The following is a 26,620-nucleotide window of genomic DNA, read 5'->3' as shown; positions in this document are numbered from 1 at the left end:
CTCCAGCACGACAGTTTGAAAGCATCAATTCTTTGGTGCTCTGCCTTCTTTACTTACTTACTTATTGGCCATGCCATGTGGCATGTGGGATCTTAGTTCTCCAACCAGGGGTCAAATCCATACCCTCTGCAATGGAAGCACAATCCTAACCACTGCATCATCAAGCTTCTGGCCCAAGCACTCCCATTCCATACTTATTTATTTTTGTAACCACATTTTAAAGGGGTCTTAGAACACTCAGTGAAATGATCTCTAATGAAAGTGTAAAAAAATCTGGTGAAGGACAAGTCCGGAAACAAACCAAAAGCCACAGAAGTTAGATTGTGTAAGAAGTGAATGTCAATGCAGGTGGCTTTGGGTGCAGACAGGCCTGAACTCAAACGAGGTCTCTATCATAGCTTCATAGCTTTGTGAACTTGGACATGTTCTAGGAGTCCCTGAGATAATCCCTTAGCGATTATAAAACAAAAAATCATACCTACTTCCTACATTCTCTGGGGGTAAGACTGTAAAAGAAGCATTATGCTGAGAACACAGCAGATGCTTAGCAAATACAATTTCTTTTCTCTCCAACCACAGGCAACAATGGAGGCTCTTGCCTGTTAATGAATCCCATAGTGTGATTCCCATGAAGCAAACAGATCAGTCATCTTGCTGCCCAGACTTTCTATAAGATACTTTTATTACAATGCATTATGGTTTCTTGAGGATGTGACTGTCTTCTCCACTCCCCTGGGTACAGAAGGGATGATTTTTTTTCAGTTTTATATTCTTTATGCCTCTATTAACTTAGTTCTCAGCTTACAGGAGGTGCTCAATAAATCTTTACAGAATTGTACCAAAAACTTTTAACTACTTTAAAAAAACCTGAAATTCTATAGGAGTGTTCAGATTGTCTACTGCTAAAATTATTAAAATCAGAGGTGCTCTGGAATTTCAGAAATTTTTCAAAATTGCTTTTAGGGAAGGCTTTGAGGGGTTGGTAAAAATATGTAGCATCCCCAGGTTGTTCTTGTGAAAATAATTGATGTAAAGTTTAAAATACCTGTCATGGTGAAAAAATTGGTTACATTGACCCATTCAGAAACTTTGGCTTATTTATCTGTAAAATGAGTTGATTTCATCAGTCAATTCATCTCAGTTCAATGTAATTTAATTTGATGCAACTCAATTCACCATCATATGCTTTCTTACTCATTTGCTTGAAATTTGAAATTCTATCTCCAGGTTATATCTACTCCTCCAGATTTACGCAAGAGTACAAGGATTCTCTCAGTTCAGTTCAGTTCAGTTGCTCAGTCATGTCCGACTCTTTGCAACCCCGTGAATCGCAGCACGCCAGGCCTCCCTGTCCATCACCAACTCCTGGAGTTCACTCAAACTCAAGTCCATTGAGTCGGTGATGCCATCCAGCCATCTCATCCTCTGGCGTCCCGTTTTCCTCCTGCCTCCAATCCCTCCCAGCATCAGAGTCTTTTCCAATGAGTCAACTCTTCTCATGAGGTGGCCAAAGTACTGGACTTTCAGCTTTAGCATCATTCCTTCCAAAGAACACCCAGGGCTGATCTCCTTCAGAATGGACTGGTTGGATCTCCTTGCAGTCCAAGGGACTCTCAAGAGTCTTCTCCAACACCACACTTCAAAAGCATTAATTCTTCAGTGCTCAGCTTTCTTCACCATCCAACTCTCACATCCATACATGACCACCGGAAGAACCATAGCCTTGACTAGACGGACCTTTGTTGGCGAAGTAATGTCTCTGCTTTTCAATATGCTAGGTTACCCTACTGCGGTTCTTCTTCTTTGTGCTCCTTCAGATCTCTGTCCATCCCTTATATTTGCTCATCTGCCTTCTTGTTGCTTAAAAATAGTCTTCACTCTGTCTTTTCAAGCCCTAAACCACCTTTTCAACCTTCTCTCTTTATCATTCCCCTTAAGCTCTGAGCTCAACAGAAGTACTTCCCATTGCCCCAATACAATTTGTGAATTTAATTTGTTCATTCATTCACTTGATTTCATTACTAACTCTCCTATCCTGTAGATGAGTTTGTGACTAACAGTACTGTTAGTCTTGACTAACAGTAAAGACACTCAAGCATAGTGACATCTGACTGAAGCTGGTAGTGTTACCCTCCTTAAGGGAGCTGGGGTGGGTCATGTACTCCTCAGTTTGCATCAAACTTGTTTTCTCATCATTCTCATTGTCTGATTTGACTTATAACCAGCTTTCTTTTTCCATACACCAGATCAAATAATTATCTGATGTGCAAATCAACTAGCAAGTGATAGACACAAAAGAAACATTAATGTCCTCCACCCGACTACATATTAGACCCAGGGTCAGCTTTACAAAATAGACTCTTACACCCATCTAGGACTCCTTCTTTTCTATCCTTGCTGTTCATCAATGATTGATCAATGATCATGGCACCAGGTATCAAGAGCTTCAGCATTAACCTGTGATGAGAATCATGGGGTTTGGGAATCCAGGACATTTGAGAAAGGGCTTACCTCCGACATAGAGAGGGGAGTCAAAATTCAGAGTGGACTGCTTTGACAAGTTGGTAATGATTTTGGGGCTCCCTCCATCCACTGAGAGGGAGAGACTTTGATCCAGGGCAAGTAGTTCCACAATGTGAAAATTTCCATCATTGATTGTCTCCACACTAAAACAAAAAACAAAACACAATACCTTAGCTGATTCTCCAATTATCTATTTATTAAAGAAAAGGAGGTACAAAACAAACTGGACCAAGTTCTTTTGGGGAAAATATACTCCTATCTAACATTAATAAAGATTAGTAACTGATTTTAAAATGAATACTTTCAGGGAGATACAATCCTTTTTTATTTCTTATGTAACACAGAAGTTTTCTTAGGTAATACAAAAGTTCTCCCATTGGGGTAGTGTTGGCTGACCAGTTGTATCCAACTCTTTGTGACCCCATGGACTGCAGCCCACCAGGTTCCTCTGTCCATGGGATTCTCCAGGCAAGAATACTGGAGTAGGTTGCCATTTCCTTCTCCATGGGATCTTCCCGACCCAGGGACTGGACTCAGGTCACCTGCAATGCAGGTGGATTCTTTACCGTCTGAGCCACCAGGAAAGCCCTCCCACTGGGATAAGTGGAAATGAGTACATTTTATTACTGTCTAGTCACAATCTTCCGGTTTGCAGAAATTACAAAACATAATGTATGCATTTTAAATGCTATTAGAGTTTTTCTTCTTCAGCTGCTGTTACTCCAAATTGTGTTCAAAACACAAGGAGCCTACGCTGTGCCAAATATACTCTTTAGGCATTGATGTTAGGGGATCACTGGTCGCTGCACTCTCAAGCACTACACAGTAACACCTACCAGAATCAAACATGCACATAAATACAGGAAGAAGCAATTTGGTAAGATCACTGTAGTTTTTGAAATTTGTTAATTGAAAATATACCCTCATTTTATTTGCAATTTTCAGAAGATTTTCCATCAAATGATATTACTATGAAGATGATTATGCTCAGTGGAGAGGTGGGAATAGCAGATTAATTGGAATGCTTACAGAGTCATATCTAGAGAATCTAGTGATGATAATGGTTCTTCAGTTTCTCTTCTATAACTTTAAAGGGCCAGGTCTAACAATCATTACTGCCACCTTCTAGAAACTTTGAGAGGGCTTATGGAAATACATAAAATGGACAAAAACAAAGAGATTAAGAATTTTAGGTAAACAGAACATGACAACTGAAAAATGAAGTTAGGGGCAATTAGTAACGAGGTGCTATAAGGTTTAAAGGTGACTGTTACTTTAGTACAAGTGTTATATCGGGCCAATGAAAAAGGGGACAAACAAAAAAATAGGACTGGTAGCGAAAATTAAAGAACAAATATTCGAGATACTGATTGGAAAGACTGGAAAAATGGTTCAAAAAGGGAAATATGGGAACATATAATAGGAAGACTGGGAATACCTAATACTCCCCAAGCAAGTGTGCATGCGTGCTCAGGCACTCAGTTGTGTCTGATTCTTTGAGACCCCACGGACTGTAGCCCACCAGGCTCCTCTGTCCATGGGATTCCCCAGGCAAGAATACTGGAGTGGTTGCCACTTCTTCCTCTAGGGGATCTTCCCGACCCAGAGATTGAACCTGCGTCTCCTGTGGCTTCTGCATTGGCAGGTGGATTCTTTATCGCTGAGCCACCAGCGAAGCCCTCCCTAAGCAAAATGATTGCTTAAATTTCCAGGCACTGATACTTAAATTTGCAAATAGGTCAAGCCTGGAAAATAATGAAAGACATGTATTGACATTTCTGTCTCGTTCTTATCACAGGAGTCTAATCATATTCCACTGTTCGCCAGCATAGACCAAAGTGTTTTTTGTGATTTGACAATATAAACCATAATGTACAGCTGTGAAAACACTTGATGTTCTCTGGTCTTAAGTAGTTAAAAGTGTCCACATATGTGGGGATTTTGATAACCTGTTTCAGATATCATCTTTAAAAAAATAAATGTTAGATGTGCCAAACAATTTTCTTGCCCCATATACATTTAATTATCCCAACAAATGACACCACTAAAATCAACAGAGGAGATAATATACAAGGAATACAGGTAGGCTCGCTTCCCCTTGGGGCTCGGCTGGTAAAGAATCCGCCTGCAATGCGGGAGACCCGGGTTTGATCCCTGGAGAAGGGAAAGGCTACTCAGTCCAGTATTCTGGCCTAGAGAATTCCATGGACTGTATAGTTCATGGGGGACATGATTGAGCAAATTTCACTACATTTCCAACTACAGGTATGCTCACTCGCATCTGACTCTGTGACCCCATGGACTGTAGCCTGCCAGGCTTCTCTGTCCATGGAATTCTCCAGTCAACAGTACTGGAGTGGGTTGCCATTTGCCCCTCCAGGGGATATGCCTGACCCAGGGATTGAACCCATGTCTCCTTCATCTCCACTAGTGATCAGCAGATTCTTTACCACTAAGCCTTCTATAAAGTCCAATATACAAAGAAGATACTTTATAAATAAAGCTACATATCAACTGTTAGTGATCTTAAATATGACTCTTCAAAAGGCATATGCTGAATAGTAATAGCAACTACTAGTTAAACATACAGATTTTGGAGGCAGATAAACCTGGATTTGAATTCTGGTCTTGAATTTATTAAATGTTTAACTTTAGATAAGTTACTTAATTGCTAATAAACTTCAGTCATCTCTTCAGTAAATGTTAACAAATATTCCCCCTTCCTATGGTTAAACTGAGGTCTATCCCTGTGAAATATTTTTTTGTTTTGTTTTAATTCAGAGCAAAACATCTAGCCTATAGAAAGTGCAAAGTTAAATGGTATGCACTGGTATTGTCATCTGCATCACCATCATCATATAAATAATTGGATACTATTTCAGGATCTTCTTCAAGAGGAAATTAAATTAGTTCAGCTTTATTTTTAACATTGACTGTAAGATGGCACTAAAGATTGGTAGAGATATAATAACACAAGCACACAACGCAAGCACTATTGTTGTTCAGTCGCTCATTCATGTCCAGCTCTTTGCGACTTCATGGACTGCAGCACGTCAGGCTTCCCTGTCCTTCACCATCTCCTGGAGCTTGCTCAAACTCATGTCCATTGAGTTGGTGATGCCATCCAACCATCTCATCCTCTGGTGTCCCCTTCTCCTCCTGCCTTCAATCTTTCCCAGCACCAGGGTCTTTTCAAATGAGTCAGTTTTTTTTGCATCAGGTAGCCAAAGTATTGGAGCTTCAGTTTCAGCATCAGTACTTCCAGCAAATATTCAGTGTTGATTTCCTTTAGAATTGACTGGTTTGATCTCCTTGCAGTCCACGGGATTCTCAAGAGTCTTCTCCAACACCACAGTTCAAAACCATCAATTCTTCGGCCCTCAGCGTTCTTTATGGTCCAACTCTCATATCCATACATGACTACTGGAAAAATCATAGCTTTGACTATATGGACCTTTGTCAGCAAAGTATATGGGTCTTTGTTGGCAACGTAATGTCTCTGTTTTTTAATACACTGTCTAGGCTGGTCGTAGCTTTTCTTCCAAGGAGCAAGCGTCTTTTTATTTCATGGCTGCAGTCACCATCTGCAGTGATTTTGGAGCCCAAGGAAATAAAGTCTGTCACTGTTTCCATTGTTTCCCCATCTATTTGCCCTGAAGGGATGGGACCAGATGCCGATGTCTTTGTTTTTTGAATGCTGAGTTTTAAGCCAGCTTTTTCACTCTCCTCTTTCACCTTCATCAAGAGGCTCTTTAGTTCCTCTTCTCTTTCTGCCATAAGGGTGGCAGAAGTCTGCATATCTGAGGTTATTGATATTTCTCCCGGAAATCTTGACCCCAGCTTGTGCTTTATCCATCCCAGCATTTCTCATGATGTACTTGGCATATAAGTCAAATAAGCAGGGTGACAATATACAGCCTTGATGTACTCCTTTCCCAATTTTGAACCAGTTCTTTGTTCCATGTCTGGTTCTAACTGTTGCTTCTTAACCTGCAGGAGGTAGGTATGGTGGTCTGGTATTCCCATCTCTAAGAATTTTCCACAGTTTGTTGTGATCCACACAAAGGATTTAGCATAGTCAATGTAGCAGAAGTTTTTCTGGAATTCTCTTGCTTTTTCTATGATCCAAGCACTGCTGCTGCTGCTGCTGCTAAGTCGCTTCAGTCGTGTCCGACTCTGTGCGACCCCATAGACAGCAGCCCACCAGGCTCCCTCGTCCCTGGGATTCTCCAGGCAAGAACACTGGAGTGGGTTGCCATTTCCTTCTCCAATGCATGAAAATGAAAAGTGAAAGTGAAGTCACTCAGTCTTGTCTGCTTCTTAGCGACCCCATGGACTGCAGCCTACCATGTGCCTCTGTCCATGGGATTTTCCAGGCAAGAGTACTGGAGTGGGGTGCCATTGCCTTCTCCAGATCCAAGCACTAGTACCATACAAATGGCACGTGTTCTCATCAGTAATAAGCTTTTTAAGAAAAATCTTTGTTGGAGTATAGCTGATTTACAATGTTGTGTTAGTAACAAGGCTTTAATAGATGATTTCTCTCCCAACTAGCCCAGGAATAAAATTCTAAGGAAAATAATCTTCTATGTTGGTTGCAAACTTGTGTTTACTAAAAATCACTGAACTGGAAAAAAATATGTAATAAACTTACAATGAGAGCTGAGGATTATGAAAATGCATATGAGATATATAGATGTAAAACTTGTTTTTTGATCCTATTTTCCCATTTATAAGTGAAATTTAGAATGACTACATTTTTCTCTTCCCAAAGGCTTTCAATGTCTAATCTGATGATTCCAGAACTTGGTAAGAGTTACCAGTGAACTTAATTCCATCTATATTTCCCAGGAATCAAGTGAGGCTTTGCCAAGCTTTTAAACAGATAAGTACTGTGAAATTAATGTTTTTAGGTTCTCAGGTTTTAAGATGATATTCTGTGGATGGAGCCTGAAGAGAATATGGCCAAGCTAAGAGTATTCAAAATTAGTGTTTCATGCTGTTTCCTTAAGCCAGAGATCTGGGGTTTGTCCAGGAGTTCTTTATTATCTATATACCCTTTTAAAATAAAAGCAATGATTGACACACCAGTTGTTGCAGAATAAAACTGAGCCATCATTGATTTTACAGTCTATCATGGTCATCTCATACCTATCCACTTGCAATGTGTAACATCCTTCTGGGTCCTGATAAGTATTGACAAACACTCTCACTTCTCCCTAGGGAACTATACATTCCACGACTCACAAAAGTCACAAGTGAACCACTTAACAGTGAACCTTTCCGCTGGGAACATAAATTGCATTTACTACCATATTATGTAATTCAGTTTTACTACACTCATCTATTACCTGAGATTTGTTTTCTTGTGTTTCTAAATGGATGTGTGAAAGCTGTTACTCATTTGTCCCGTGCTTTGCTACAGAGTTTAAAAACTTGGGGCTTAAAAGAAGAGGGGTCTTAAATTGACTTTGATTGCCTTTATATCTGCAGGACACATTAACAAGGACAATATTTCTTTCTCCATGGTTAATCTTAAGGTATTTCAGTAGTGAAGATAAATATTTCACTTCCTTCGCTTATGTGAACCCCTGCTCTTTGCCTTAAAAATTTTAAAGTATTTGTTGGCATACTCTGTGCAGTGGAATAGGAATCCGAAACCAGACAAATTCAACTTGCCATCTCATTTTGGTATCTCTGGGCTAAAGATGCTTCATCTGTGAAGCAGGAATGCTAATAAAACAATTTCCCTGCCCAATTGTTTAAGTGGAAAGAAATGAGAAGCCAAATGGGATTAAATGTATTTATGTACTTGCATAAGAGCTTACAGAAGAAGTTTTTACAAAATAATTTATCAAGTAAATGTATTTTGGAGCAAATTCCAATTCTTCCTCAACTTACAACTGAGGAATATACTCACTATAAAGTGAAAATATGGTTAAATTGAAAATATACTTAATACACCTAATCAAGTGAACATCATAAGCTTAGCCTGCCTTAAGCATGCTCAGAACACTTATACTGGCTTCAGTTCAGTTCAGTTCAGTCGCTCAGTCGTGTCGACTCTTTGCGACCCCATGAATTGTAGCACACCAGGCCTCCCTGTCCATCACCAAAAGTGATGCCATCCAGCCATTTCATTCTTTGTCATCCCCTTCTCCTCCTGCCCCCAATCCCTCCCAGCATCAGAGTCTTTTCCAATGAGTCAACTCTTCGCATGAGGTGGCCAAAGTACTGGAGTTTCAGCTTTAGCATCATTCCTTCCAAAGAACACACAGGACTGATCTCCTTTAGAATGGACTGGTTGGATCTCTTTGCAGTCCAAGGGACTCTCAAGAGTCTTCTTCAACACCACAGTTCAAAAGCATCAATTCTTCAGCACTCAGCTTTCTTTATAGTCCAACTCTCACATCCATACATGACCACTGGAAAAACCATAGCCTTGACTAGATGGACCTTTGTTGACAAAGTAATGTCTCTGCTTTTCAATATGCTATCTGGGTTGGTCATAAGTTTTCTTCCAAGAAGTAAGTGTGTTTTAATTTCATGGCTGCAGTCACCATCTGCAGTGGTTTTGCAGCCCCCCAAAATAAAGTCTGACACTGTTTCCACTGTTTCCCCATCTATTTCCCATGAAGTAATGGGACTGGATGCCATGATCTTCGTTTTCCGAATATTGAGCTTTAAGCGGACCTTTTCACTCTCTTTCACTTTCATCAAGAATCTCTTTAGTTCCTCTTCACTTTCTGCCATAAGGGTGGTGTCATCTGCATATCTGAGGTTATTGATATTTCTCCTGGCAATCTTGATTCCAGCTTGTGCTTCTTCCAGCCCAGCGTTTCTCATGATGTACTCTGCATATAAGTTAAATAAGCAGGGTGACAATATGCAGCCTTGACGTACTCCTTTTCCTATTTGGAACCAGTTTATTGTTCCATGTCCAGTTCTAACTGTTGCTTCCTGACCTGCATATAAGTTTCTCAAGAGGCAGGTCAGGTCGTCTGGTATTCCCATCTGTTTCAGAATTTTCCACAGTTTATTGTGATCCACACAGTCAAAGCCTTTGGCATAATCAATAAAGCAGAAGTACATGTTTTTCTGGAACTCTCTTGCTTCTTACAGTTGGCCAAAATCATCTAACACAAAATCTATTTGATAATAAAGCATTGACTATCTCATATAATTTATTGAATATTGGGTTGAAAGTAAAAGCAGAATAGGATAGTTGTAAGTATACTGGTTGTTTACACTGGTGGCTGACTGGGAGCCCATGGCTAGCTCGCTTCCACTATCCAGCATCTCAAGAGAGTATCATACCACATATAGCTAGCCTGGGAAAAGATCAAAATTCAAACCTCTAAGTATGACCTCTAAGTATGGTTTCTACTGAATGGATATTGCTTTTCCACCATCATAAAGCTGCAAAATCATTAACTGGAACCATCATAAGTTGGAGACTGTATGTATGTAATTTAAATGAAAAGGCTCTAAAAATAGAGAGAAACTTCTACATTTGAACATAAGGTAGGAGTCACATGTAAAACAATAGTATTTGCACCTGAGTCCTTATTCTTCAGCATCAGTGTATCTGAACATGAAGAGTATCCATAAATCTCAGCATTACCAATTATCCTACTCTGCCTAGACTAGGCACTTTACGTTAGTTACTTCCAAGTCTCCCCATGAAATGGAAGCGCAAATTGTCAAAGTTACAAAGCTGATAAAAAGTGGTGCCTTCCCATACAGCCTGTCAAGCTGAGTTATTCACCTTGGAAAGAAGACTATATAAAGTCTATCTACTGTCTGTCTTTCCAATGATATTAATTCGTTTTTTCTTAATGTAAGCCTATATGTTGCATAACCCAGAAGCTGTGTAGCTAAGCAAGCCTAACAGTCTGCAGAGGCAAGTCCCCTGAAGTTGTGCCGGTTCCCTGAGTAATGAAACTGATGAAGGCATGGTCTGGTCCTGTGCTTTTGTAATGTGTACATCTGATTTCCTAATTTTTAAATAGTAATGACTGTTTTCAAAGAAGCTGTCTGGTTTGGAAAATGACATTAATTTGAATCTAAAGAAGGAAGCAGACAATTGTGATTAACATTTTTTTTTAAGTTTCTGCCTACCTAGATGAAAAAAAGGTCTTTTGAAGGGCAAGTGATTATCAGCCTACTTGAGAAAATAGTGTTACCCCGTCCCTGTCTGAGGGACTACTGCTGATGCTGGCCTCAAGTTTGGGCTGTCATTCATTCATTCATAGCACTATTAATAAGTCCCCCTTTATGCTATTCTCTAAGCATTCTAACAATTAGGCATGCATGCCATATTCTACATCCATCCATTTGTTGGGCTGCTTATGGCATCTTTGTTGCTGCTGATTAGCTCTCTTAGCAGGGTGCAGGCTAATATTTAATAACTGGCTCTCTGAAAAACAGAATGAGTCCGGATTTGTAGCATCTGGTGATTACTCTGGTGGAAAATATTCCCAACAAGGCTGACATCAACTATGAAGTCTTGAAACTTGGATAAGAGAAGCAATGTACACCATCAGCTCTCAGAGCACAGCTCAGATTTTTCTTTCACACAAATGGTTTTCACACAATTACTTTCACACAAATGGTTTTCACATTGTTGTCCCTGGTCCGGAAGATCAGATGGAAACGAAATGAAAACTGAGGCTCATCTGGGATCTGAATCACAAACTAGAGGGTGGAGCCCAATACTCTGTATTTTAACATACCTTTCAGGTGACTGTGGTGCAGCTTATGTGAAAACAATTGCTCTGCACCAATGCACATATGCAGCCCCTGTTAACAGTATACATGTCTGCAGGAAATCATGTAAGAAATATAATGAGGGAATGTGAACACCACTTTAGTTCTACTGGAAAAGAAACCAGTACTACATCTTGGTTTTCTTAAACACACTTACAACTTGTTAAGTACTACCTCTAAATGTATTTCCATGAAATAATGGTTCTCATGTCAATTCATTTGGGAAAATAATTGACATCTAAGATCAAAAATTTTAAACCCAAAATACACTACAATAGAAACAATATTAATGGATGCCAATTTCCCCTAATTAAACAGATTTCATTTTACTAAAATAAACAAAATCCATTCCCATTAATGTAGAAAATTAACTAGGTAATTCAAACAATGCACCTGGTGTACAAAATTATTCCCATATGTGATGCTCCAATGGCACATTAAATAATGCATAATTTGGGAAACAAAGTCTTACCAAGGTATATTTCATGTAACATAAAATCATTCAATGAACTGAACTCAAATTCTCCAAGGTAAGGATATGTAAAAGTATTCCCTTTTAAAACATTAGTATAATGTATATTTAATAAAGTTATATAAAGTGGAAACACATCAAGATTTGAAAATTTCATTCAACCAAAGAAAATATTTATTAAGCCCCTTAGGTGAAAGCTGATGGCAACAGTATTATTGATGGGCTTTGCTGTAATGATGGAGATGTGGTACTTTTTACCAGAGTGCATATTCTTAGAAGGCCTGAGCAAGGACAGAGGCATTTAAATAAATGCTAGAAAATTAGTAAGAGCAGAAATAGGGCTTCAGACAAATTTCAAGTTGAAGGTGAAAGAAAGAAAAAGGTTAAGAATAATTCATTATACCTACAATGACCAAGAAGATGGTGATGCCTCTCAATGAAATTACGAATGTACCAGGGTGAAGCAAAGGAAATGAAGTTAGCTCTGGACTTTCTGAACTTATGATCCAAACAGCTATCATCACTTATTATTTGGTATGCATTATAAATACTCCACATGAATTGAATCATAAAATTTTTACTACAGTCCTACAGAGATGAAACTGTGATTTATTATCTCCATTTATCAGGTGAGGACCAGAATTTGACCAAGACACACAGTTAATAGCAAATCTGGGACTTGAATCAAGGCAGACTGTCTTTAGAGTACCTGTTCTTTTCCATTGCTTCAGTTTTGGTTTTGAGTTGTAGTGATGTTCAAATGGTTTAAAAATCAGAATGATATAAAATTGTATTTATACACCAGTTGTGACTCCATCACATTCTTTCCTCTCTATCCCTAGTTTTTTCTTTATGAAAGTACATGAAAATAAAAATGCAAAGAAACTCCTCTCTACCTTACTTTGTTTTGACACTGCTCTCTACACTTTTTTCTTTTGAATTGAGCAACAGACCTTGGAAATCTTTCAATATCTTACATAGAGAACTTTCTCCTCTCTTCCCCTCCCTTACTCCTTTTTCCTTTTACAGTATATTCCATTGTGTGGCTGCCCATTGAAACTTGGGTTGTGTCTTAACTTTTGTTTTTAGAACCAATGCCACAGTGAGTTACCTTGTGCATACATCATTTCTATGTCTCTAGGTATACCTATGGGATAAATTTCCAGAAGTGGGAAAGCTATTTCCAAATTCCCCTTCACAGAAATTAAAAACATGATATACTTCTAGGATAGAGGATAGAGGATGCACTTTTAACTCTTGCTGCAATCCAGAAATAGACACCAGAAAGATTTTCCTCTGTTGTTAGAAGGAGATGATAATGAAGACAAAGTAAGGTAAAAGTGAGGACAGAGCTAAGTGTAGAATCAAATCCTCAAAGAGACTTTATGGGGTAGGTACTATATTATTCGGAGAAGGCAATGGCACCCCACTCCAGCACTCTTGCCTGGAAAATCCCATGGACAGAAGAGCCTGGTGGGCCGAAGTCCATGGGGTCGCTAACAGTAGGACACGACTGAGCGATTTCACTTTCACTTTTCACTTTCATGCATTGGAGAAAGAAATGGCAACCCACTCCAGTGTCCTTGCCTGGAGAATCCCAGGGACGGGGGAGCCTCATGGGCTGCCGTCTATGGGGTCGCACAGAGTCGGACACGACTGAAGCAACTTAGCAGCAGCACTATATTATTACTTACAGATGAGAACTCTAAAGCACAGAAAAATTAATATTATGAATTCTGAAGCACAGAAAAATTAAATACCTTGCTACAGTTTATATATAGCAATTGAACAAGCCTAGATCTGAACACATCTTAGCCACTATGATTTAGTTCAGTTCAGTTCAGTCACTCAGTCATGTCCGATTCTTTGTGACCCCATGAACTGCAGCACCCCAGGCTTCCCTGCCCATTACTAGCTCCTGGAGCTTACTCAGATTCATGTCCACTGAGTCGGTGATACATCCAACCATCTCATCCTCTGTCATCCCCTTCTCCTCCCACCTTCAATCTTTCCCAGCATTAGGATCTTTTCAAAAGAGTCAGTTCTTTGCATCAGGTGGCCAAAGTACCGGAGTTTCAGCTTCAGCATCAGTCCTTCCAATGAATATTTAGGACTGATCTCCTTTAGGATGGACTGGTTGGATCTCCTTGCAGTCCAAGGGACTTGCAAGAGTCTTCTCCAACACCACAGTCCAAAAGCATCAATTCTTTGGCGCTTAGCTTTCTTTATAGTCCAGCTCTCACACTATGATTATTACTTCTCAAAAACTAGATTCTCCTAAGGTGTTGAAAGAATTTAATGTTCTTAATAGTGTCTATGTCACAGGAACTTTTTTCCTACTTATTTGGAATACTACTATAGTCATATATATATACATGAACATTATCTATATCAGTAGATCAATAAATCAATCTATGTATGGTCTCTCTATTCAAATTCTTGGTGACTGTTTCTTCTTTTCTTTTACTTAAAATAATGCAATAATATTTGTCGATTGTTTTGATATAAACTTAAGAGCAAGAAATAAACAAATGCTATGTTTTCCCTGGCCCTCATAACAGATGTCTCTATTAGATGATCTTCAAGCAGAAACCTCTACTTCTGGTTCATAACAAAAAGTGTGTGATATGATACTATTCTTTTTTTATAGATGTTACAAGGTATACTCTATTTTTAGGCAAAAATAGTAATGAACATAAACTCATAATAAGCTCTTTAGAGTAAGTCCTCATTTGGATATAATCACTTGGGTTTTTACAACTCATCTAGAAGCATTTTAAGTGTATTTTATGTGAACACTAGCTTTAATAAGCCAACTCCAAGAACTTTTACTATAGCTTCTGACAGTTCTATGCTGTTTCATTGCATAAAATAAGACAAACAAACAAAACATCGAAAATGAACCATAAAATCAATACTCTGAAATCTTTTTAGGAGCTGAAACAAATTGAGGCTATAAAATTTAAGACCTAGCAACACTGAAAATATTGGCACTAATTCATCACCATTTAGAGATGAAGTAACTATTGTAATCTACTTGGAAACCAATAATTATGTGTTTGTTTCCAGGCTCTAAATATTCCCAAGTGGGTTAGCTTACCATGAAAAGGACTTATTGAATTCCATTCATGGCTACAATTGGCATCTAATTCCCAGAACCATTGTGAAAGATTAATAACATGTGAAACACATGGAAAATATATAAGTATGACATCAGTAACATAGAGGTCAGTATCTCCATTTTATGTCTCAGTCAGTGCCCGCAAGCTTGGTGCCCAGTGTGTTTGGTCTACAAATGTGTTTCGTTTGCCACAAATGGCATTTAAAAAATGTGAATCATATTTAAGGAAGGAAAACTTTATATTTAAAGTGTCAATTTTTTTCTTGAAAAATCAGAAGTTTTGGCAAAACCTGGGTCCACATTTTCACATGGCAGCATTCAGGGAGACCTGAGTAGAAAAGGTCTAGTCCTGTTTTGACAATGATTTGCTTTTAGTTCACTCTGCTTACAATCATTCCTATTATGGTGCCAACACCAAGGCTATTTGTAATCCAGAAATGCTTCTCTAAAAGGTTAGAATCTTTTCAAGAATAAAAGAATGAGAGCACATATCATTTGTTTGCAATTAGCCTACAGTTCATTTAAGTTATCCACCTGGGAAAACTGACTGCCTATGAATTTGTGATCCTGCTCTAGATGGTGGCAGTTATTTAAACATGTGAAGAAATAAACTCGATAACTAGGTAACTTGTCTGCCAAATGATTGCTGTTGAGACCCAAAGGAGGGGCTCTGACGGTTATGCAAAAAGCATACTTTGAGCAGTGTATCTTCCTCCATTCACATATCAGTATATCATTACCGCATTCAGTATATCATCAATTCAGTATGTTATTAGAAACTTCCAAAATGAATGATACAATTATACACATCTTGGAGGTGTCCATTGGCTTCTCATGTGTAAGCTTCTTAAGGGCAGGAACTTTGTTGCTGAAAGCTTAGAACTATGCCTTACACACGTCAAGTGCTCAATAAATACAGACTGCATTAATAGTAACTTTAAATATTTCCCTGTGCTGGGTACCCTGCATCTCTTTCTCTAGAACTACTCTCCATCCATCTTCTCCCAGTGCCGAGCCCTGAGAGGCTCATGTGTGAGCTACATTACCGAGATCAGTGGGTGGTCTGATGTTTTCTGGCATCTGATTGGCCAGAAAGAAGCATGGGCAGGAGGCTGTTGGGAAATCGAGTGTTTAAAACCCTGATTCCTTCCCTGAGGCTTGAAAGCATTCCTCCATTGAAGGTGGAGATGCTTCTTTCTGTCAGGTAGTCCTCTCCACAATTCGTTTTCTGAGCACTGACTTCCATAACTGCTGTCTCCCCTCTTTCCTTCAAGCCCACGGGCAGGAGCAATATCCCAAGTTACTAATTTCAGATCACTCCACTGTCCCAACCAACCTTTGTAAATAGTCATCTAGTAAATCCTTCCTCAGTTATCCAACTTGAGTATGCTATCTGATATTGCCAGGCCTCTAATATACTTACAAAGTCTGCTGTAGTCAAATTATTCCTTCCCTTCCCATAACACAACAATAGAAGAGAAGCAGTTCTGCATTAAGCAACTGTTTTCACCTTTACCAGTAACTGAGAGATCCTCACCTGTAAATGGCAGAAGCCGGGTGGGAGCCGGTGTCATAGCTGGCACGAACACGTCCTCGGTAGAGCTCTACAGCAATATGGTCTTTATCACCCTTATACAGGAGGATTCCACTGTCTTCATCTGTGGCAATCTGGTGGGAAGTAACCTTGAAATTAGCAGGATGAATAGCTGTTCATACATACTTCATTAAGAAGAAACAAGACATCCTAGTGAAGAGACTTTTAGTTTATTTCTTCTTTACGGCTCTGAGAAAATACTACTACACACTGAAATGATTACTTGAAAGATGACCTGTTCCTGGATTACTTTGTTATAAATAAATTCATAAAGAACTTCAGAATGTTTTTCTACATTCGTAAACACGTATTTACTCTCTTTCCATGCATATTAGCAGTGTTAAAGCTTAAAGATTCATGTCGAATGAAATATGCAAAAATAAGGACATTACACAATTTATACTTCAGAAAATTAAAATTGAAAAATATTTTCCATATCAAGTTCACAGTGCCTAATGTGAATTAAGTTTCCCCTCTTATATATTAAGCTATATTGTCTCAGCCAACACTGATAAAATCTAATCAGGAATAAAATGATCACATTTCTTTTCTGTTAAAAACAATAATAAGAAACACTTAATATGCTTCAATTAAAAAATAAATTAATTTAAAAAGGAAGCCAGTCCCAAAAGAAAAAAAAAAAGAAACTCTTAACATTACTGAATGTGCTTAGCACTTCCTTTGTGGGAGATTTTCACTTACCTGCTCTTTTTGCTCCTGTTATGGATTTTTTAAAAAATTTTTATGGCATATGTGAAATGTGACTGTATTGAGCACAATGGATTTTCATGTTGCATGTTAAATTATGCCATGATTGGGGGAAATCTTTGTTTTTATTCTGCTTTCTGATTTTTTCAGGTTTTCAAGGACCAAGAAAAGTTAGGACTTTAGCCCAAACACCACTGAGTACTTCTCATAACAACTTGGGTAGCAAATGCTTGAAATTAGGGAGGCAGGCTTTTTAAAGAACGTCAGCCTGGCTTCCGGGGTCCCATTTCTCGTGACTTCTCAAGAAGCCTTGGCCCCTTGCTGGAGTGCCAGGGTAAAACATATAAGGAATGGGGTCATGGGAATTTGGCTACACACATTTGAATTCAAAACATATTGAAATATCTTGCTGAACAGATAAAACAAACATGCAGCCGCAATCTACCCCATGTAAATTTATGACCCCTAACCTAGCCTAACCTTGTCTATCGGGGTCTGAATGACTTGCTCAAAGGTAAATGGTGACTTGGTGGAAAGACTTAAAATTTGAGTTTGTAAATTCCAGTGGAAGTTAAATGACACTTGGCTGAATATTCTGTCAAGGTGTTTTCTGTCTCATCTGTACTCTTGTCAGCTGCAGATTTCCTAAGGAAAGCTCCCCACTCGGCCCACCCTCCCACTGTATATAACCTGGACTGCAGAGCCACAGAGATAAATGAACCAGATGGCACTGTGCATGCGTGCACGCTGAGTCACTTCCGTTGTGTCTGACTCTTCACGACCCTGCGGACTGTAGCCTGCCAGACTTCTCTGTCCATGGGATTGTCCAGGCAAGAATAATGGAGGGGTTGTCATTCCCTCCTCCAGGGGATCTTCCCCACCCAGGGATCGAACCCGCATCTCTTACATACCCAGTATTGGCAGGAGGGTTCTTTCCCACTAGTGCCACTTGCTAAGCCATTACCTAAGCATAAAACAAAGATATTTTGCTGCTCTCTTTCTCAGTGTGAATGTGTGTGTGTGTGTGTATTTTATGTGATCAAGTAGTGAATAAAAATACGTGGTGTCCATTTAGGTTTAACAGACAGAAATGTTAGACTAACAGGAACTTTTCACACAAGTGGCATTATCTGTCAGTATGCTATGCAGTATGTAACTGTCCGTTTAAGAAATAACATCACTCAGAAGCCGCCATGCACATTTATGCTTGGAAGCTGAGCTGATTTCGGATGAGATCAGCTCTTGGGAGTGGGGGAACCTTACCTGAAGAGTGATGTTTGTTTGAGGCCGGACCTTGGCAGAAGGGATCTGAAGATAAGACTCTTTGTTCACAAAATTCACACTGACCAGTTTTTCACACTTTTCTCCCTGGTAGCCAGGCAAACACTGGCATATTGGTTCATTGATCCTGATGATGCATTGAGCTCCATTCTGACAGTCAAAATTATCACAGGGGCTGGTACGGGGGAGAACCATGGGCGGAGAAAATTCACAGAACAAGCCACTGCAGAATGAAAAGAAAAAAAAAAAAACACGTCGATTAGATGTTACTTAATTGCCAATAAGAACTGAGTCCTATACTACTTTAAATACAAACATTCACTTGCACTTTTACCTGTAGCCTTCAGGACAGGTGCATGTATAACCGTTCACTGCATCGGTGCAGTGGGCTCCGTTCTTACACTTGTTATCTTGGCAGTCATCGAAGTCGATGTCACAGTGTTCGCCTATGTATCCTGGAGTGCAGTCACATCTGTTTGAACAAGCAGGTAAATAGTTTCAAACCTAACTGAGCCAAAATGAGCACAACAGTTGCATTTCCGCTAGGAAACTGGTACTGCCTTTGAGAAAATGTATTTAGAACAAGCTCATAAAGCCTAAACATTAACAGATGCCTAGAAAACAGTACTGATCTGCAAAGCTTTCCATGCTTTCTCACTGTGATCTCTCAGAGGAACAGCCATTTCCCCTCTCAGATGACAGTGTGCCTCCGCAATCCAAATAAGATTAGACTAATTGCACTGGGGTTCATTCTTTCCTCTTTCCCTTCCTCCCTCTCGTCTTCTCTCACTCTATTTGGCTATGGTATCCTCTATTTCCAGCTAATTCATCTGAGTACTGACATGATGAAAGTGTTGTGTTGTAAAACTTATTAAGAACCTTAAGGAAATTTTTAAGAACAATTAACATTTTTAATTTTCCAATAGAGACTGTGCACTAGAGTAAAATATAATTTTATAAAAAGCAATCATATTAGCATTAGATACCCTCTAATTCACCATGAATCCAGAGTCCTGTTAGGGCAGAATGGGGGCTGACCTAACTGGGTAGAGCAGGGAAGGTGATACAAAATTCCTGGGACCCAACCCTGGACAGCTTTTCAGACTGTTCACTTTGGTGGTATGGGGCTGCACAGCTGGTGAAGAACCAGGGATGATAATAGAGCTGATGTTCTTTGAGCATATTGCTTCAAGCCCTGTTCTAGTCACTTTTTCATATATGGATTCACTGAATTCTCTCCACAGGCATGTGACATTGGTGATACCATGACTCCTTGCTACAAGTGAGGAAACAAGACACAAACTGATTAAGTGCCTTGCCCAAGGACATCCAACTTGTGTGCCATAGTCAGGAACTGAACCCAAGCAATCTGATAAGAACGCCTGAATTTCTAACCATAGTTCTATGCTGTTAAACTAGTTACTCAGTGTTCCTTTAAAAACTTTTTCATCAGTGCTGACCACTGGAATTCTATCTATGATACCAAGACACAGTACTTTAAAGGTGCTCAGAGAAAAGCAATATGGCATGTGCAGCGATTATTAAACTATGCTTTGTGGAGCCATTGGAACTCCTACAGATATGGCCATAAATAGGGAGGGGGCTGCTGGCAGCTTCCCTCTGTACCCCGCCACCCAACAACACTTTACTGTTGTGATTCATTAGCTTTACACATTGGCTTCCATGAGTATTTCTGTTTGGAGTTTAAGAAAGGGCTTACTGACTTAAAACAAAACAAAACAGGAAATTATTTTAGCCTAATAGTATTTGGACTTTGCAATTAGGCAGAGCTGTGTTCATATTTTGGTTTCATTGTGAAGTGTATGTAATCTTGACTACACTGCTTAATCTATGTGTTCCTCCCATCTATAACACATATATAGTAATTTCCATCTCATAGGTATTTGTTAAAAAGTTTAAATAAAAACATTATCTACAAAATAATTTGCATAGAATTTTCTATATAATGCATGATCAATAAATGATGGGTTTAAAAAATAATTTTATATAAGTCTTCATAATTCTAAAAAAAATCTTCATGGTTTAGACTGCACTAATTATTTACTTTTCTATTTCAAAGCCATTAATATGTAAGTGAATGAGGATAGTTAAAAACACATTAGTGAATGTGAATATTATTGAATGCCAAAGGTTTTGCCTGAAAATGCAAAATCAGGATTTAGGAGTTACTGGAGAACTGATGAATTAATATAAATGAGAGTATATACAGTCTAAGGGCACCACAGACAGCCTTGCATGTATGAACTAAGAAATAAAATGAGCTCACTGCATAAGCATGCTTGCTCTAGAGCCAGTGGTTTTAGTGCTAAATCATAACAAAGCAAAGTAAACAAGCCTGAAGTTAAATGGATTCTAAATGGCTACAGACATTCTCAACGAGATGGACAAGGCCTGAGAAAAGGGCTTCCATCAATGTTAATGTGAGCAGAGCTGCTCAAGTACAGAGCATTAAAAGAAAGAAGAAATGCTTTGAAACACTCTGAATTATTTATCTGAGAAGAGAAATCAAAGTAAGAGATAAGAGAACCACATATTCACCAAAGAGCTATTTTATATTCTTTTCTCGACAGATACTATTTTTCAAGCCCATTAGAACTCAGAGGCACATCATGACCAACATTTTGGCCTTTCTTTGACTCCTCAGGCAGAGTTTCAAAACAGGAAGAAAATATTTAATTATGAGTTCCTTAAAGTTTGTATTATCAATAAAATGTATCACATTCCCTGAACTTTATTATCTGACAAGGAACAAGGAAGAAAGCAAAGACTATAAAATATATCATTTAGAAGCCCCAAAGCTGACTAAGTAAGATGTATGCTTGAAAATTCTACTTACAGCATATCATAGTCTAAAAATATCTCAAAGCAATTTAGGAGATTTATGAGGTATAGAATACAGCAGGAGAACTAAAACCAGCTCTATTAGCTTAGCAATAAGAAAATGTAGTTGAAGGAACAGTACAACTTGACCAAACAATATTTGTTGGTAGAAATTTTCTTTAGCAGCTTCATATAATTTTGGTTTCTAAGGCCACTTACGTTTTTGCAACTTCCTTTCCCACAATGTGCAATTATATATAATATGGGAGTAATAGCAAACACTATGATTTATCCTGTTTCCTGCTAAACTACACACAAACTCACAAATTACTGCTGGAAACAATGCGTTCCTAAATCAGTTAATGTATAATCCAGTAAAATGCACTATCAGGAGCATGCAATGTAATTGATAGTAACTGAAGATACTGAACTAAGGGTTAGTCTTTTTGAAGATGAACTTATTTTTGAATGGTTTCCATTAAGTTTGACTAACAGTTTATCTTGTAATTATAATTCACAAAGCTTTGTGAAACCTGTCCTGCAAATAAGTCCTTTTGGAAAACCATCTGCTCTGATTAATTTCTCTAAGAAATGATAATATTTGTTATGTAAATGATGGAAGTTCAATTTGCCAAATTCATTAAGGGGAGATCAAAGACATTAAGAGTTAAAATAATATACCTGTGGATTTGGAAGAACAAAATGCAATGCCGCATTTTGTATAAAATAAAGATTTCAATAAGACTTTTGTTTTTCCCACATACAGTTGGAAACTAAAATATAATGAAATGTAGAATCAAATGTATTTTCTCTAAAAAAGCATCAAATAAAATGAACAGGTGCTGCAACTGTATATTCTAAAATAATGAATTTTAAATCAAATTGAATTAAAATATTCTCTAAATGAAACTTGAGAATAAATATTTTATTCAGATTGATTTTCCAAAGGCAGTATGGGTCAGGTGATACGACCTCATCTCCCATTCAACTTGGAATATTCAATAATCTGTTGACAAGTATTTATATGTTAGTCCCAGCTCTAATCCATCTATTCTTATAAAACTGTTCCTGACCTGAGTAAGTTTTAATTCTCTGAATCCTATGGCAACTAAGCCTGAGTATGAGAGACTGAATAGCCATAAAGCTCCATAAAAACAAAAGATGGCAATATTAGCACATGCCCTGACCCATGGCAGATGCTCAATAAATACTGGATAAAGAAACAAGTGCACTGGGATGACGGGAGGTGGGAGCGGGGTTCACGATGGGAACACACGTACACCCATGGCTGATTCATGTAATGTATGGCAAAACCACTACAATATTGTAAAGTAATTAGCCTCCAATTAAAATTAAAAAATTTTTAAAAAGGAACAAGTATTGCTATTTGCTAGTTGTCTCCTGTAAGCACAACTCAACCTGAGCCTTACAGTAACATTTCTGAGAATCCAGCTTACCTTCTGTAACAAACAACCTGCCATGGTGATAAAGTGTAAAACTTGTCAGAGGTAACCTGTAGGAGAAAAATCACCCAACTGGGAAGTATAAAATCCAGTTCCAGCTGTACCACTGAGCAACACTGAGACCTCTGGACAGCCATGGACCTCTCTGGGTCATGGTTTCCTCAGGTTTAAAATAAAGGATTCCTACAAGATGATTTCTAAACTACTGCCTGTCTAAGAAAAGAAGTTGCTGTTGATAGACTCTTAAAATATTACAGAATTCTACACATGACAGTGTGTATGCTTCCATGTGTAAAACAGGTAACCAATGGGAACTTGCTGTATGACTCAGGGAACTCAAACCAGGGCTCTGTAACATCCTGGAAGGCTGGAAAGGGGTAGGAGGTGGGAGGGAGGTTAAACAGGGGGGGACACATGTATACCTATGGCTGACTCATGGTCATGAATGGTAGAGACCAACACAATATAGTGTAGCAATTCTGCTTCAATTAAAAATAAATTAGCTTGGGCAAAAATGAAAAAAAAAACACACCCCCAAAACAAACAAAAAAGTTACAGAATTGTGGCAAAGGAACAATTTCATTTGCTACCAAACATATTTCAGGAAGATTGCTAGCTGGCATGACTGGATGCTTTCAGTTCAGTTCAGTTGCTCAGTCGTGTCCGACTCTTTGCGACCCCATGAATCGCAGCATGCCAGGCCTCCCTGTCCATCACCAACTCCCGAGCTCACCCACACTCGTGTCCATCGAGTTGGTGCTGCCATCCAGCCATCTCATCCTCTGTCGTCCCCTTCTCCTCCTGCCCCCAATCCCTCCCAGCATCAGAGTCTTTTCCAATGAGTCAACTCTTTGCATGAGGTGGCCAAAGTATTACAGTTTCAGCTTTAGCCTCAGTCCTTCCAAAGAACACCTAGGACTGATCTCCTTTAGAATGGACTGGTTGGATCTCCTTGCAGCCAAGGGACTCTCAAGAGTCTTCTCCAACACCACAGTTCAAAAGCATTAATTCCTCGGCACTCAGCTTTCTTCACAGTCCAACATGACCACATGACCACGGGAAAAACCATAGCCTTGACTAGACGGTTATCATCCCACGAAACACGCACATGAGTGAAGGAGACACTAAATATTAATTACACTGAGACAACAGATATAAACGGACTGTACCAAGGCAACCTGGGACATATGGTCACTCTGTCTTCCTCCATTTGGGTGTTAAAGTATTATTGCAGACCAAAACACTTTCAGTTACATTAATTTAAACTTCTTATTTTACCAAAGATGACTTCCATTCAGGTAACAAAGCATCTAGTAGATATTAAGAATTTATTTGGGTTTCGCTGGTGGCTCAGCTGGTAAAGAATCCGCCTGCAATGTGGGAGACCTGGGTTTGATCCTTGGGTTGGGAAGATTCCCTGGAGAAGGGAACAGCTACCCACTCCAATATTCTGGTCTGGAGAATTCCATGGACTGTACAGTCCATGGGGTTTCAAAGAATTGGGCACAGCTGGGCGACTTTCACTATTGGGTCTTCAAATGAATTTAATTAAACACAATCAAAGGCTATTTTGGATGGATGTGAGAGTTGAACTATAAAGAAAGTTGAGCACCAAAGAATTGATGCTTTTGAACTGTGGTGTTGGAGAAGACTCTTGAGAGTGCCTTGGGCTGCAAGGAGATCCAACCAGTCCATCCTAAAGGAAATCAGTCCTGAATATTCATTGGAAGGACTGATGATGAAGCTGAAACTCCAATACTTCAGCTACCTGATGTGAAGAGCTGACTCATTTGAAAAGATCCTGATGCTGGGAAAGATTGAAGGCAGGAGGAGAAAGGGACGACAGAGGATGAGATGGTTGGATGGCATCACCGACTCAATGGGCATGAGTTTGAGTAAACTCCAGTGATGGATAGGGAGGCCTGGTGTGCTGTAGTCCATGGGGTCGCAGAGTCAGACACGACTGAGCGACTGAATTGAACTGAACTAAAGACTACTTTGGGCTTCCCAGATTGGCCCAGTGGTAAAGAATTCACCTACCATTGCAGGGGACTTAAGAGATGTGTGTTCAGTCCCTGGTTTGGGAAGATCCCCTGGAATAGGAAATGGCAACCCACTCCAGTATTCTTGCATGAAAAATTCCATGGACAGAGGAGCATGGTGGCCTATGGTCCATGGGGTTGCAAAGATTCCAACATGACTGAGTGATTAAACACAGACATACACATTCAAAGGCCCTTTTATTTCATACAAAATTTCCCTTGAAAAGTCACAGAACAAAAGGAAACTCTTTGGTGTACTAAAAAAAGTTTATACTGTAAATAAACATTTATAAAAATGCCAAAAACCCTGGAGAAAATGCCCTATAAATCCTGAGCAAAGGTGTGAAGCTAGATCCTGAAAGAAGAAGGTTCCTTAAACAAAGGCCCTCCTTGGGACCTCCCTGGTGGTCCAGTGGCTAAGACTCTGAGTTGTCAATGCAGAGAGCCCAGGTTCAATCCCTGGTCAGGGACCTAGATCCCACATTCTGCAACAAAGATCAAAGATCATGCATGCTACAAGTAAGACCTGGTGTAGCCAAATAAATAATAAATACCTAAATAACTAAAAAAAAAAGAAAGGCCCTCCTCCCCCAGGCGTGAGCTTCAGTGCAGCCGCAGACTTACTTGTATCCCTTTGGCGTCAGGATGCACTTGGAGTCGTGCTGGCAGGGGTTCAAGTCCTGGGCACAGAAGTCCAGTTTCTCCTCACACAACTCTCCTGTTAACAGGGCAAATGGCATGAGGTCACAGAGAAAGGTTAAAAGCTTTCCTGCCAGCAGGCCGTGTCATGGGTCTGAGAGGTAAGCATAGCTTGTGATCGGCAAAAATAAAAAATCACAAGATACAGAAGCAAAGATCCAAAATGTTGGTTCTGCTGCTAAACACTTCTATGACTTGGGACAACACAACTATTGTGAACTGTGAGTAGTAGGAGCCCCTTCAGAATGTAGTGTACTGGAGGAAAAGGAAATATGACTGCTTTTACTTTTTATTCATTCTTTTCTATTTGGACTTTTTATTGAGGTATAACATATATTCAAAAGATAAATGAATAGCTAACAAATGGTCACAGACTGAACCCATTCATATAACCAGCATCCATATCTGAAAACACACCATTTACCATCATCATTTACCAGAGGCTTGACTTCAAGGATAAGTAACCACTACCCTGACCATAGATTATTTGTGCCTGTTTTTGATCTTGATGTAAATAGAATCATTTGGTAGGTATCCTTTTATATCTGGCTCATTCTGTTGTTTTATGTTTGAAAAAAAAAATCTCAAATCTTCAGGGTCTCCAAGGTCTTATAAGCCCAGAAAAAAAGACTGTTTCCCTTTTATGACTTATTGGAACAGCTCAACAGAAATACACCTCAGCTACATCCATCATGACAGAAGAAAACAGCAAAAGGAGAATCAATCAAGATAGAGAATGTACGCTTCTTTCCATCAACTAGTTTATAAAGAATAATTGTCATCCATAAATAAGAACTACAAGCATAACCATGTCTGTTCTAGACTCTCTGTGCTGAACTGATGTCTGATTATCAGGATATTTCTTCATATACAAATAACAAATCAAATATTATTTTCAGACACATTAGATCAAATATGATTTTCAGTGAGAACACTTTCCTGATCATTGTGTGGATTTTTAAGATAATGGGAAAGATATAAGATTTAAAATTCTTTCCTTTTCTACCTTACCTTTAAAAGATTTTATATGCAGTAAATAAATGAATAAGCAATACATCTATAGGCAGCTATTGTTCATTTCCAGGAAACAATTAGAACTTTTACATG

The 26,620-nt window shown here is 38.9% G+C and overlaps 1 protein-coding gene across 2 annotated transcripts in view; it reads right to left on the bottom strand.

Annotated features, from left to right (window-relative positions):
* The window catches only part of SLIT2 (slit guidance ligand 2), a 403,235-nt gene that overhangs the window by 7,937 nt on the left and 368,678 nt on the right, over positions 1 to 26,620 (bottom strand). For both annotated transcript variants that reach the window (XM_069593771.1, XM_069593772.1), the window contains 5 exons: positions 25,439 to 25,532; positions 18,803 to 18,940; positions 18,451 to 18,691; positions 16,423 to 16,553; positions 2,512 to 2,666 (listed from right to left, as the gene is read on the bottom strand). In XM_069593771.1, coding sequence (XP_069449872.1) covers positions 2,512 to 2,666; positions 16,423 to 16,553; positions 18,451 to 18,691; positions 18,803 to 18,940; positions 25,439 to 25,532 — 759 coding nt within the window. The remainder of the gene's footprint in view (positions 1 to 2,511; positions 2,667 to 16,422; positions 16,554 to 18,450; positions 18,692 to 18,802; positions 18,941 to 25,438; positions 25,533 to 26,620) is intronic.

This window comes from Ovis canadensis, chromosome 6 (assembly GCF_042477335.2).
Source record: "Ovis canadensis isolate MfBH-ARS-UI-01 breed Bighorn chromosome 6, ARS-UI_OviCan_v2, whole genome shotgun sequence".
Taxonomy (NCBI): domain Eukaryota; kingdom Metazoa; phylum Chordata; class Mammalia; order Artiodactyla; family Bovidae; genus Ovis; species Ovis canadensis.
This window is presented reverse-complemented; position numbering and strand designations above follow the sequence as displayed.